This window comes from Dipodomys merriami, unplaced genomic scaffold (genome assembly GCF_024711535.1).
Source record: "Dipodomys merriami isolate MVZ:Mamm:240054 unplaced genomic scaffold, mDipMer1.0.p SCAF_34, whole genome shotgun sequence".
Classification (NCBI taxonomy): domain Eukaryota; kingdom Metazoa; phylum Chordata; class Mammalia; order Rodentia; family Heteromyidae; genus Dipodomys; species Dipodomys merriami.
Window position 1 is genome coordinate 7934466 of NW_027204937.1, and position 12624 is coordinate 7947089.

Here is a 12624-nt window from a genome sequence, read left to right on the forward strand (position 1 = left end):
AGAAAACTGGAAGTGGTGCTGTGGCTCAAGTGGTAGAGCGCTAGCCTTGAGCTGAAGAGCTGAGGGACAGTGCCCAGGCCCAGAGTTCAGGCCCCATGAACGGACCCAAAAAAATAAAAGAAAAAAAAATGTGGTGATTACAGATAAACATATGAAGTAGGAAAAGAGACCCACCTAGAATCCCAAGGAAGACCAGCAGGGAAAGGGTAAGTAGGAAGAGACATCAGCAGACACTTGAGATGAATGAAGCACTCTGAGACATAGGAGGGAAACTATGGTAGGAAACTCAATGGAGAATTTGTCATGAAGAGCTTGGTCAGCAGTGTCACAAATGGTTGAGAGGTCAAGTAAAATAAGATCAGAGAGATGTTCTATTAGATTCAACAATAAGGAGCTAAGTAATTGTGAGTAAAGTAAGGCATAAATATGGATGGTAGACAAGGAAGCAGCCCAGGAGAATGTGGTTCTGAGATGCTACTATGAAAATGTTTGTGATTCAAACTGTATAGCCCATGATAATGACAATGCCTTGGGAAGGTTAAAATGTGTTTGTAACTTTAGCTAAGTATCACTATTCCATAATACTGTGAAATATGTGAAATTTATGTAATCACCTAATCTCAAATTTTTTTTTTTAAAGTGAGAGATCGGATGGGTCAGGAGCGAAGGGTGACACTGTTGTCAGACACCTTGTATTCATATACTGTTTTGTAGAATGGGAACATTTTTGTACAACTACTTAGAGATAATAATAAAAAATTAAATTTAAAAAATTGAAAAAGTTTGTGATAGCTGTTTTTATGTTTGTTTGTTTTTTGGTCTTGGGGCTTGAACTCTGGGTCTGGGTGTTGTCCCTGAGCTCTTCAGCTCAGGGCAAGTGCTCTACCACTTGAGCCACAGTATCACTTCCAGTTTTCTGGTGGTTTATTGGAGGCTCATGGACTTCCTGCCTAGGCTGGCTTTGAAGTGTGATCCTCAGATTTCAGCCTCCTGCGTAGCTAGGATTACAGGCATAAGCCACCAGTGCCTGCCTGATATCTGGATTTTGTTGTGTGCATATTTGCATGAGCAAACATAGAATAGGGCTTAGAGTAGGGTTGGGGGCAAAGGATACAGGCTACCATATAGGGGCTCGTGGTTACCACACACCATCCCTTTACTCTGGGCAGCTTTTGAGGACCTTGTTAAGGAAGGCTATGAGGGCCTGGGTGCTATCCCTGAGCTTTTTTTACTCAAGGCTGGCACTATTACGACTTGAGCCACAGCTCTACATCTAGCTTTTGGTTAAGTGGAGATAAGAGTCTCATAGCTGGGTGCCAGTGGCTCACACCTGTAATCCTAGCTACTCAGGAGGCTGAGATCTGAGGATCGCAGTTCAAAGCCAGCCCTGACAGGAAAGTCTGTGAAACTCTTATCTCCAATATACACTCAGAAAACTGGAAATGGCACTGTAGCTCAAGTGGTAGAGTGCTCGCCTTGAGCTGAAGAGCTGAGGGACAGTGCTCAGGCCCAGAGTTCAAGCCCCATGACCGACAAAAAAAACAAAAAAATGCCCCCCAAAAAACGCCCCCCTGAGACACTTATCTCCAATTTACCACTCAAAAACCAGAAATGGTGCTGTGACTCAAAGTGGTAGAGCCCTAGCCTTGAGCAAAAGAGCTCAGGGACAATGTCCAGCCAGGCCCTGAGTTCAAACTCCACAACCAGAAAAAAAAAAAAAAAAAAAAGCTAGCGGTTCATACTTATATTTCTAGCTGCTCAGGAGGCTGAGATCTGAGGGTCTTGGTTCAAACTCAGCCTGGGTAGGAAAGTCCATAAGACTTCTCACCAATGAACTAAAAAAAAAAAAAAAAAAAGAACCAAAGTAGAGTTTTGGCTTAAGTGGTACAGTACTAGCTTTGGGCAAAAGAAACTCAGGGACATGGGCTGGGAAGGTGGCTCAGTGGTAGAGTGCTTGCTTCACATGTATGAGGCCCTGGGTTCGAATCCTCAGCAACCACATAAATAGAAAAAGCTGGAAGTGGCACTGTGGCTCAAGTGGTAAAGTAGTAGCCTTGAGCTGAAGAGCACAGGGACAGTGCCCAAACCCGGAGTTCAAGCCCCACGACCAAAAAAAAAACCAAAACAGCTCAGGGACAGCGCCCAGCTTTGAATTAAAGTCCTAGGACTGGTGGGCATGCGCATGTGTGCGTGTGTGTGCACATACACACAGATGACTAGAAGAAGAAAACAACAAACACAAATTTGATGTGGATTTCCATTGGCTGAAAATTCATACTGAATGCAAGTTTTCAGTGATCACAAGTAAGTTTTTGGTTAATATGCAAAAACATTTATTGAATATTTTCTATTTGGCTTGTACTACTTAAGGCACTTTTACATACATCTCATCACAACCCTTCTAAGAGCCCTGTGAGGTCGGAATCAGTCCCATTTTACAGAGACCTGGCCAAGGACGAGATTATTGCTTTATATCCTCTGCCTGTCACATGTCCCCATTGGCTAGAGGTTTTTATTAGCTGGTGATTCACCATCAAAAGAGTTTTCAGTGGCCAGTAGTAATTCCTATCAGTTGCTCTGGTTCAAATAATCAAAATGCTAGAAAATTTTCCCCATAGGAGTGATAGATATGATAAGAGGACCAGTAGATCTGTCACTGGGAAGCACCACTTGTTTGTCGGGTCACCTATACACGGTGAGATGGGATGGGGAAGGGAGAGGACAGGGAATTTGGTCATAAGTCTTCTCGCTTCTTCAGGATGAGCTTCGCCACTAGGCTTGTGATATGAGGCCTGATTTCCTCCACAGACACAGTCGGGTCCCATGCTCCTACCACCTTTCCATCTGGGGCTACGAGGTACTTCCAGAAGTTCCAGGTGGGCTCTTTTCCAGAAGTATCTTAAAAAAAGGAGGGAAAACAAAGTGTGCTTCTCTGTGTAATTCCACTATCAGTATAACACCGATACCCATCCATACCCCAGAACCACTGAGAATAAGACTCGGGTATTAATATTTTTCAAAAGCTCTCCAAGAAGCCGGGCCCTGGTGGCTCACGCCTGTAATCCTAGCTACTCAGGAGGCTGAGATCTGAGGATCGCGGTTCAAAGCCAGCCCGGGCAGGAGAGACTGTGAGACTCCTATCTCCAATAAACCACCAGAAAACCGGAAGTGGCGCTGTAGCTCAAGTGGTAGAGCGCTCGCCTTGAGCTGAAGAGCTGAGGGACAGCGCCCAGGCCCAGAGTTCAAGCCCCACGACTGACAAAAAAAAAAAAAAAAGCTCTCCAAGAGACCCCAGTGTGAAATCCAAGATGAGCTTTAGAATTCTGTGATATGCCTGATAAAGAATGCTTTCCCTATTAATGTCCTGGGCTGGGGAGGGAGGGGACTTAAAGAGATTCTTGGGCCTTGCTTCAATACGTCTCAAGCTCATATGATTTTAAGGTACATTTTTTTTTGGGTCCGGTCGTGGGGCCTGAACTCTGGGCCTGGGCGCTGTCCCTCAGCTCTTCAGCTCTAGTGTTCTACCACTTGAGCCACAGCACCACTTCCAGTTTTTTTCTTTATGCTTATGTGGTACTGAGGAATCGAACCCAGGGCCTCAGGCATGCAAGGCAAGCGCTCTACCACTGAGCCACCTTCCCAGCCCTGCTCATATGACTTTAAGAACTCCTCAAGGGTTTCTATAGCAAGACCAAATTTTGATCTATATCTATGGGAACTAGGAAAAAACTAACAAAAAACACAGAAAAAAAGAAAACCCTACCAGGCACTGGTAGCTCAGGCCTATAATCCTAGCTACTCTGGAGGCTGAGAACAAAGGATTGAGTTCTTTTTGTGTGTGTTTTTTTTTTTTTTTTGGGGGGGGGTCCGGTCATGGGGCCTGAACTCTGGGCCTGGGCACTGTCCTTCAGCTCTTCAGCTCAAGGCTAGCACTCTACCACTTGAGCCACAGCACCACTTCCGGCTTTTCTTTTTGCTTATGTGGTGCTGAGGAATTGAACCCAGGGCCTCATGCATGCAAGGCAAGGCAAGGGCTCTACCGCTGAGCCACCTTCCCAGCCCCAAAGGATTGAGGTTTGAGCCTGCCCTGGAAAGAAAGTCCATGATACTCTTATCTCCAATTAATCACAGAAAAAGCCAGAAGTGAAACTATGGCTCAAGTGGTAGAGTGCTAGCCTTGAGCAAAAAGGAGTTTTGGAACAGCACCTAGGTCCACTGTTCAAACCAGGACCAGAAAAAGAAATAAGAAAAGAAATAAGAAAAATCCAAACATTTTGAATTGATTGGGAAAGGAAATGCAAATCTGTCTTGGTAAGAGACCTTTCTTACCTAGGAAACTGAGTTGAGTGAGATAGTGGTGAAGACACATGAAAACCATTTTGGAGAGAGAGCAGGCAAAAATGGAATCCCCAGCTGCTGGGTGCTGGTGGCTCATGCCTATAATCCTAGCTCCTGAGGAGGATGAAATCTGAGAATTTTGGTTTGAAGCCAGCTAGGGCAGGAAAGGTTTTGAGACTTTTGGTTTTGTTTTGTTTTTTATTAGTTATGGGGCTTGAACTCTGGGCCTGAGCACTGTCCCTCAACTCTTCAGCTCAAGGCTAGTGCTCTATCAACTGAGCTACAGCGCCACTTCCCATTTTCTGGTGGTTTACTGGAGATGAGTTTCATGGCTTTTCCTGCCTGGGCTGGCTTTGAACAGCAATCCTCAGATTTCAGCCACCTGAGTAGCTAGGATTACAGTCATGAGCCACTGGCACCAGGCTTCTGTGAGACCCTCACTCTCATTTTGTGATTCTCAGGCTACTAGGGCTAGATATGGTAACTATTTCTGAAACATTGAGATCTAGTATTTTAGCTTAGATTTCCCTTCCCTGGCATAAAGAGACTGCTTCTGGCTCAGGACAGATGTTAGGCTGCTCAAGATAGATGGCATCGCCAACCAAATCTGTGTCTTGGTTTCTCCATCTTTTTTTTTTTTTCTTTTTTTTTTTTTTTTTGCTTATGTGGTGCTGAGGAATCAAACCCAGGGCCTCATGCATTGCAAGGCAAGTGCTCTACCACTGACCCACCTTCCCAGCCCCTTGGTTTCTCCATCTTAAGAAGTCTAAGAATTCAACTAATCTATATTGACTGAACATTATACCAGTCTCCTTTCAAGAACCCCTGCAGGTGAAACACAATCCCAAGGAAGTCCTTAGGTTGTAGGAGAACTTGGAGGCAGCAGGTGTGGAGATATTCTTATGCAGGAATCCCCCTGGACTCAAACTTACCCCTTCTTTCCTCCAAGAGTAGTGCTAGAATAACACATCAATCCACCAGAGGGTCAGGAAGGGAAAAGTTAACCAGCTAGCCAGTAGCTCCTGCCCAGGGAGCCATAGCCTCCACCAGCTGATGGAAGATAAGGGCAAGAAGGGCTAGGACTCACAGGTCAGATACTTGAAGGCAGGATGGGCACCAGTGCCAATGACTGCGACCTTACTAAACATGGGGAAAGATACACTGTAGGTGCGGCGAGCAAAGCTCTCAATCTCCCTGTTGCTGTCTGGCTCCTGTTGACCAAACTGGTTGCAGGGAAAGGCAAGCACGTTGAAGTGGTAGGGTCCTAGATCCCGCTGCAGCTGTTGCAGTGCTCGGTAGTGCTGGTCTGTGAAGCCACACTCACTAGCCACGTTCACCACCAGAGATACCTGCATGGTAAAAAAACAACAACAACAAAAAAAAACAAATCCCAGATATATACACAGCCCCGTATATGCGTGTGCTCCCCCAAGAATCAACATTCCCTCATACATGCAAAAATACTAAGAACATATGAAAGTGTGTGCAATGCTCTCATACATACCGAAACACATGCACACTGGCACATAAATTAGCATGAAGGTGCTTAGAGATGTGTGCACACATAATGAACATCTGTAAGTATACAATGAATACTCATAAATGGATATTCATGTTCTATGACTCAAACATACATTAGCCAGTACAAATACACACTGTGCAGTCATGGGAAAGTGATGTGAGGGAGGGGAAAGGCAACACCCCATTCCTTTTTTGGCTCAGGCAGCTAGCATTCCATCCACAAGACTGTAGTTGCTTGTATATGGTTGATCTCTCTTCTAGAATGGGAACATATTGAGGGCAAGAGCTATGTCCAGGATATCTCTGGGGAAAAATAAATGAGTGTGCACATATTCATAAACACCTACATGAGTACCTAAACAGACTAAGTGGATTTTTTTTGATAAAATGATCATTAGGACCCTAGGGCAATCCTTTTTTTGTTCTTTTCCATCTTTCTCTGATTACTGATCACTAATTTTATTCAAGGCTTTGGGCAACACATATAAGGCTAGGTGATATCAGTAGGTTATACTACTGCAATCAAAAGTTTGGCACCAATGGATACAATTTTTAGCTTCTAACTCTATATTATTAGAGGATAAGAAGCCCTACCCTGTGCCTGGGAAGCCTAGCCTTAAATTCCAGGCTGCTTTTTGAGAAGAGTCAGGAAAAGGGATAGGATAGTCTTGAGCACTGGACACAAATTTCTCAGACTAGATAGGTTTGTCTCAACCTTAGCACTATTGATACTATGAGCAAACAGTTCTTTGTTATGGGGAAGTGGGGCTGTCCTGTTTGTTGTAGGATATTTAGCAGCATCCTTGGTCTCTATCCACTAGATGCTTAGTCTCACAAATCAAAAATGTTTTAAAAAGTCAGGTGTGATGATGCATGCTTGGAATCAAAACACTTGGAAGGCTAAGGCAGAAAGACTGTTTCAGGCCAGCCTGGGTGACAAAGAGATCTTGTCTTAAAAAAGAGTCTCAGAGGCTGGGAAGGTGGCTCAGTGGTAGAGTACTTGCCTTGCATGCCTGAGGCCCTGGGTTCGATTCCTCAGCACCACATAAGCAAAAAGAAAAAAGCCGGAAGTGGCACTGTGGCTCAAGTGGTAGAGTGCTAGCCTTGAGCTGAAGAGCTGAGGGACAGTGCCCAAGCCCAGAGTTCAGGCCCCATGACCAGACCCCCCCCCCAAAAAAAAATGAGTCTCAGCTGGGGACCAGTGGCTCAGACCTATAATCCTAGCTACTCAGGAGGCTGAGATCTGAGGATCACAGTTCGAAGCCAGCTTGGATGAAAAGTCCCCATAAGTCTCTTATCTCCAATCAGCCATTCAAAAAACAGGACAAGGCACTGTGGCTGAAGTGGTAGAGTGCTAGCTTTGAGCACAAAGAGGCTTAGGGAAAGTGCCCAGGCCTGAGTCCAAGCCCCATAACCAATGAAAAACAAAAAAAAAAAGTCTCTTGACATTATCACATGTTGGGGGGGGCACAAAATCACATACACACATACATACACACACACACCACTCACCTGTTGATCCACTGAGTTTTAACTCTATCCAGCCTGGACAACAGAGGAAAGACATTTCCTAGGGCCATATGCTGTATCAATACCCTCACCCTGCCATTTATGGTCAGTAAAAGCTATAATCTGCTTGGAGTGGAGAGAAACTAAGACTACTAGGTTCAAGCCTACCTATTAGTAGCTCAAAACCTTGTTCTATTTTTGTCTTAGCACTTCTTGCTATCAGGAATTACCTTATCCATTCCCCTTCCTGACTGTCTCTTTCCTCCCCACAAAAGCTCTATAAAGGCAGAAACATTGTCTGTCTACTTCATCACTATATCCCCAGGGCCCAGCCTAGTAACTAGTATACAAAGGTGCTAAATGATGAACAGTGAATTAATGAATAGTTGAGATGATTAGATGACAAACTTGGGCCCTCCTGGTAAGCTGCTTTAGTGGGAAGGGGAGGCCTAACAGGAATGGGTCCGTTCTCCTCTACTCTTTGTCCTGAGTTCTGGACAAGGTTCCTGATGAGATCCACCGAACAGGTACAGAACACTCTACAGATTACTAGGTGCTTCCACAGTCATCTCATGAAATTCACAGCGCCCTGGGAGATGGTCAGGATTACTGCTGCAAAGGCTCCTGGCATGACTGAGAATTTCAATGATTGTAAAGTTTGTTACCAAAGATGACCTTGTTCCTAATAAAAGCATGGTGACTGCCATTTTTCGTTTGGTCCATCCAACTCTGGATGATGTGCTTATTGAAGTCCAATCCCCCACTTTTCTACACCAGGGTCCCCAGGTCCAGGCACTGAGAGGCAACCTTGCCGGGGGTGGGGGTGGGGTTGGGGGGTTCTTCATTGTATTGGTATACCACCTGGACCTCTGACTGTGTGGTTCAAGGTCCCTTTTGGTCTCCTCTGGCTCATTCAACCTCATCTTCACCACTGAGCATCAGAGGTTCATATTCTCAAGCGTTCTGCTACAAACCGTTGGCACCCTTAGCTTCTAGGCCTAGATGAGGTAGGGACAGTTCTCTTGTCTGGAAGGCCCTTCTCAGTTTTGCTAACATCCATTCCTGTTTCAAAGACTCAACCCTAACTCACTTGCTCTCAGACCCAGATTCTTTTTTCTTGATAAGGAGGGGCCCCTTCTGGGGGAAGAGTAGCATCTTGGCCTGGACTGCTCTCTAAGGAATGGCCTATTGTGGAGGAGGAAAAACGGAAGAGTGTGGGCTTCTCTTCCAGGCTGCGTGGCCTGGGTGGCTCCCCGGGCCTTGGTGTTCTCTGTCTACGGGCGATGCATGCAAGGGGCCGGTGCATCTCACATGCAAGGCCCTCCCTCCACAAACACCTGAGTCTCTACCAAGTTCGCAGCAAATCCCTCCCCTCAATACAAGGAAATGGGACCCGGGAGGCGAGGTCGGTGCGGGCTTCGGTGTCTGCCAAGGCCGTGCCACGTCGGCGCGGGACAGAGAGGGACTCAGGGTCCCAGCGCGCTGCGCGGGGCCGGGGTGGGGGACGGGCGGGGGGCCCCGGGTGGGGGCGGAGGGGCGCTCCCCCCCACAGCGGTGCTCTCCTCCCCCTCCTCCCCTCCCCCGCCAGGCCCCAGCCCGGCAGCGGCGCCGGGCCCGCGGCGGTGCGGCACTCACCGAGCCCCGGTACTTCTCCAGCGACACCAGCTTGCCCCGGATGTTGACCACCTGGAAGTCGTAGAAGTCCTGCTCCCGCCGCGCGCAGGCCGCGCCCCACAGCAGCAGCCACGCCGCCGCCGCCACCACGGCCGGCGCCATGACTCGCTCCCGAGGTGGCGGCCTCGCCTCGCCGGGATGGGGGGCACCGGCGTCGGGGGCGGGAGGGGGCGGCCCGCGAGGCTGGACGCGCCCCCTTTGCCCGCGCTCCGCCGGCGGTGGAGCTCCGGGCCCGGGTATTTCTGTTTCCCCAGATGTCCTGCGGCCCAGCCTCGGACCCCCACGCCCCCCAGCCATGGTGTCAGGATTCTGGGCACCAAGCAGAGAGCTGGCATCAGTGAGTCTCCCCCTCACTCGGGGAGGGCCCACACTAGTAGAGAGCCACAGACAAAAATCTGAGCCTGAGTGGAAGTTGTCGTTAGTGTCTGGCCCTGCAGCAGGCTCCTCCACCACCCCAGGCCTCAGTTTCTCCGCTCAGGTAGTAGACTGCCCCTTGCCACCCACCTAAGTCCCTGTCGGTGGGAATGCTGTACCAGGACAGAAAAATGGATGCGGCACATGTGAACAGTTAACAAACTAAGGTGCATGAATGATGTTTCCTGAAAGTAACAGCTGGGAGAAGGCTGCTGCTGCAGGTTGGGCCTGGAGACTGGAATGCAGGAGGTTTAGGAGGAAGCACCCTTAGGATCAATAGCAGGGAAGGAACACAGGTGGCAGAGAGAGAATTGGAGAGCTCATGAAGAACTAAAGGCCACTCACCCAACAGGGCTGCAAGCTAAAATGGTCCATCAAAGTTGTTTGCAGATGAGCTAAGGTGGCCAGGCCTTTGTTCCTCAGTCCTCCTCAGTCACTAGATATAGGGCTAGGTGGGAAGACACAGCAGAGCCAAGAAGACCCAGTATTGACTGTTAAAGACTGTATGAGAAAAGCACTTCCCAGGAGCTGTTGTTACTAGTCTGCAAAGACAAAATTAGAGCATTACATCACAGAGTTTTCCAGGCTCTAGAAAACAATATTGAACCTCATAAAGAGCCAGGCATAAGGCTAGATCCTCCAGGAATTCACATCCTGATATGAGGAAGCAAGCAGACTGGAGATTTAGAATATTGTGATCATCTCTCTCTCTGTTTCTGTCTCTCTGCTGGTTCTGAGACTTGAACTCAGGGCCTGGGTAATCTCCTTGAGCTTTTTGTCCTCAAGGCTAGAACTCTTATCATTTGAGCCACAAATACACTTCTAGATCTTTTAGTGTTATTTGAAGAGTCTCACAGATTTTCCTGCCCAGGTTGGCTTTGAACTGTGATCTTCAGATCTCAGCCTCCTGAATAGCTAGGATTACAGGTTTAAACCATCAGTGCTGTCACTGGATGCAGATGGGGGTTTGTGCCTACCTTTAGAGGTAGGGACTCTTAAGTTCCTTGACTTTGACTGCAGAATAAGAATTTCTGGACAAGTCATAATGGTAAGAAAACTTGGCAGAGCTTTATTAAGTAAGCAAGCAGGCAAGCAGTCAAGCTGAAAGGCAGGGACATGCTCTAACAGAGTGTGAGCACTCTCAAAAGGAGAGACACCCTGGGCTCTGACATCAGGGGTATTTATATGATAAAGGCAGGGTCTGACTTAAAGTTATGCAGATAAGTGTTTATCTTTGCACCTAATCATTCTTGGTGTTACACTTTTACCACTGGGATTCAAGGGCTCTGAGACTGACCTGTACTTTACATATATGGCCATGATGTTTGGACATCCCTTTTAGAAAAGAATGCATTCTGCCATAAATTTTATTTATTTATTTATTTACTTTTTGGTTGATCTTGGGCCTGAACTCTAGTACTGAACACTGTTCCTCAGCTCTTCAGCTCAAGGCTAGCACTCTACCACTTGAGCCACAGTGCCACATCTGGCTTTTTCTGTTTATGTGGTGCTGTGGAACCAAACCCAGGGCCTCATGCATGCGAGGCAAGCACTCTACCACTGAGCCATCTTCCCAGCCCCTGTGCCATATATTTTTAAATTGGTGTTTATCCTTGAGACAGCAAGCATCTTGCAACAAATGTTTATCCTTTGAGATAAGCATGTTGTGCCAGGAGGAGCCATTTTTCCAAGTATTTGCTCCTCCAGGATACATGTCTTTTTTTTTTTTTGGGTCTTGAACTCTGGACCTGGGCCCTGTCCCTGCACTCTTCAGCTCAAGGCTTGAGTTGAAGACTTGAGCCACAGGGCCACTTATGGGTTTCTAGTGATTTACTGGAGATCAGAGTCTCACGGACTTTTCTGCCCTGGCTGGCTTTGAACCTTGATCCTCAGATCTCAGCCTCCTGAGTAGCTAGGATTACAGGCATGAGCCACGGATGCCCAGCACATGTCTTTTTTATGATGTCTTTTCTCAGTTTTTAGAGCACACTAATTGTTTAGGGCCAGCCGGCAAGATCAGACGGAGAAAGCTGCTCTTGCTTTTTTTCCCCTTGTGTTAACACTGTAGCTTATGAAGGAGTACAGGGGTGAACAAAGATAGTGCTCTTTCTACATACACTATTTCTAAAATTCCTGGCTACCATTCATCTTAGTTTCCCTAGTCTATCCTGATTCATTTTCCCCTAAAATGACTTTGGTCCCTTAATCTTAAGGGAAGGTGATGGGTAAAGATCAGTCTCCTGGGAGCTGGGAAGGTGGCTCAGTGGTAGAGTGCTTGCCTTGCATGCATGAGGCCCTGGGTTCAATTCCTCAGTACCACATAAGCAGAAAAAGCCAGAAGTGGTGCTGTGGCTCAAGTGGTAGGGCACTAGCCTTGAGCTGAAGAGCTGAAGAGCTGAGGGACAGTGCCCAGGCCCAGAGTTCAGGCCCCACAACTGGCAAAAAAAAAAAAAAAAAAAAAAAAATCAGTCTCCTGTACTTGTTTTAAGCTGACTTTTAAAAATTTCTGGCTGTCACCATGACTCATTTTCCCTAATGTGTTCTGTCTCAGTGCCAGGTGATAATTACTTTTTGAAGACATTTTATTTATTTATTATCAGTGAAATGAGCTCCCTTCCCATAGCTTAGTCTACTCCTTCCCCTCTCCACAGCTTAGCATGCTTCCTTCCTAGGCAACACTAGGCCCACATAGTAAAGGCAGTAAATAATCAGCCTCCAACCCCCTTTACCTTGAGGTGGCACTGCTCTGGGGCAGCTACCACCATATAAGGCAACAAGAGCTCCTTAGAGTGACCTTCATGTCTGGGCAGTTGCAGGAACCCTTATCTACTATTTGGACAGCAGCCATAAATCCTAGTCCACCATGATGAAGCAACTGGCCCTCATGTCCACACCAAGGTCTCCGCCTCCTAGTCCCTCCTACCCCTCCTAAGTTATATAGGTCTCACTTCGCCCTCATGAGAAGGGGTCTTGCCGACCCCTTTCCTAGCAATAAACCTTCCTTTGTTCTCTGTACCTGGATGTCTGCGTGGTTTTTTGGCAGTCCAAATAATCTAACATTTATTTATTTATTCATTTATTTATATTTTGCCAGTCCTGGGGCTTGAACTCAGGACCTAGGCACTGTCCCTGAGTTGCTTTTTTTTAAAAAAAATTATGAAAATACCA

General features: G+C 47.0%; 1 protein-coding gene across 1 annotated transcript; it reads right to left on the reverse strand.

Moving 5' to 3' along the window:
* Nucleotides 1-2315: 2315 nt before the first annotated feature.
* Nucleotides 2316-9302, reverse strand: Gpx7 (glutathione peroxidase 7). Its single transcript, XM_069987215.1, has 3 exons — nt 9004-9302; nt 5426-5687; nt 2316-2898 (listed from the first exon to the last, which is right to left on the reverse strand). The coding sequence occupies exons 1-3, from the start codon at nt 9142-9144 to the stop codon at nt 2735-2737; spliced, it is 567 nt and encodes a 188-aa protein (XP_069843316.1). The 5' UTR covers nt 9145-9302; the 3' UTR covers nt 2316-2734.
* Nucleotides 9303-12624: the final 3322 nt, after the last annotated feature.

Excerpts from the sequence above, each read along its gene's own strand:
- Gpx7 (XM_069987215.1), bottom strand. The coding sequence starts at position 9,144 with ATGGCGCCGGCCGTGGTGGCGGCGGCGGCGTGGCTGCTGCTGTGGGGC. Across the intron at positions 5,688-9,003 it reads TGGAGAAGTACCGGGGCTCG|GTATCTCTGGTGGTGAACGT; the intron begins GTGAGTGCCGCA and ends TTTACCATGCAG. Across the intron at positions 2,899-5,425 it reads TGCCTTCAAGTATCTGACCT|ATACTTCTGGAAAAGAGCCC; the intron begins GTGAGTCCTAGC and ends CCTTTTTTTAAG.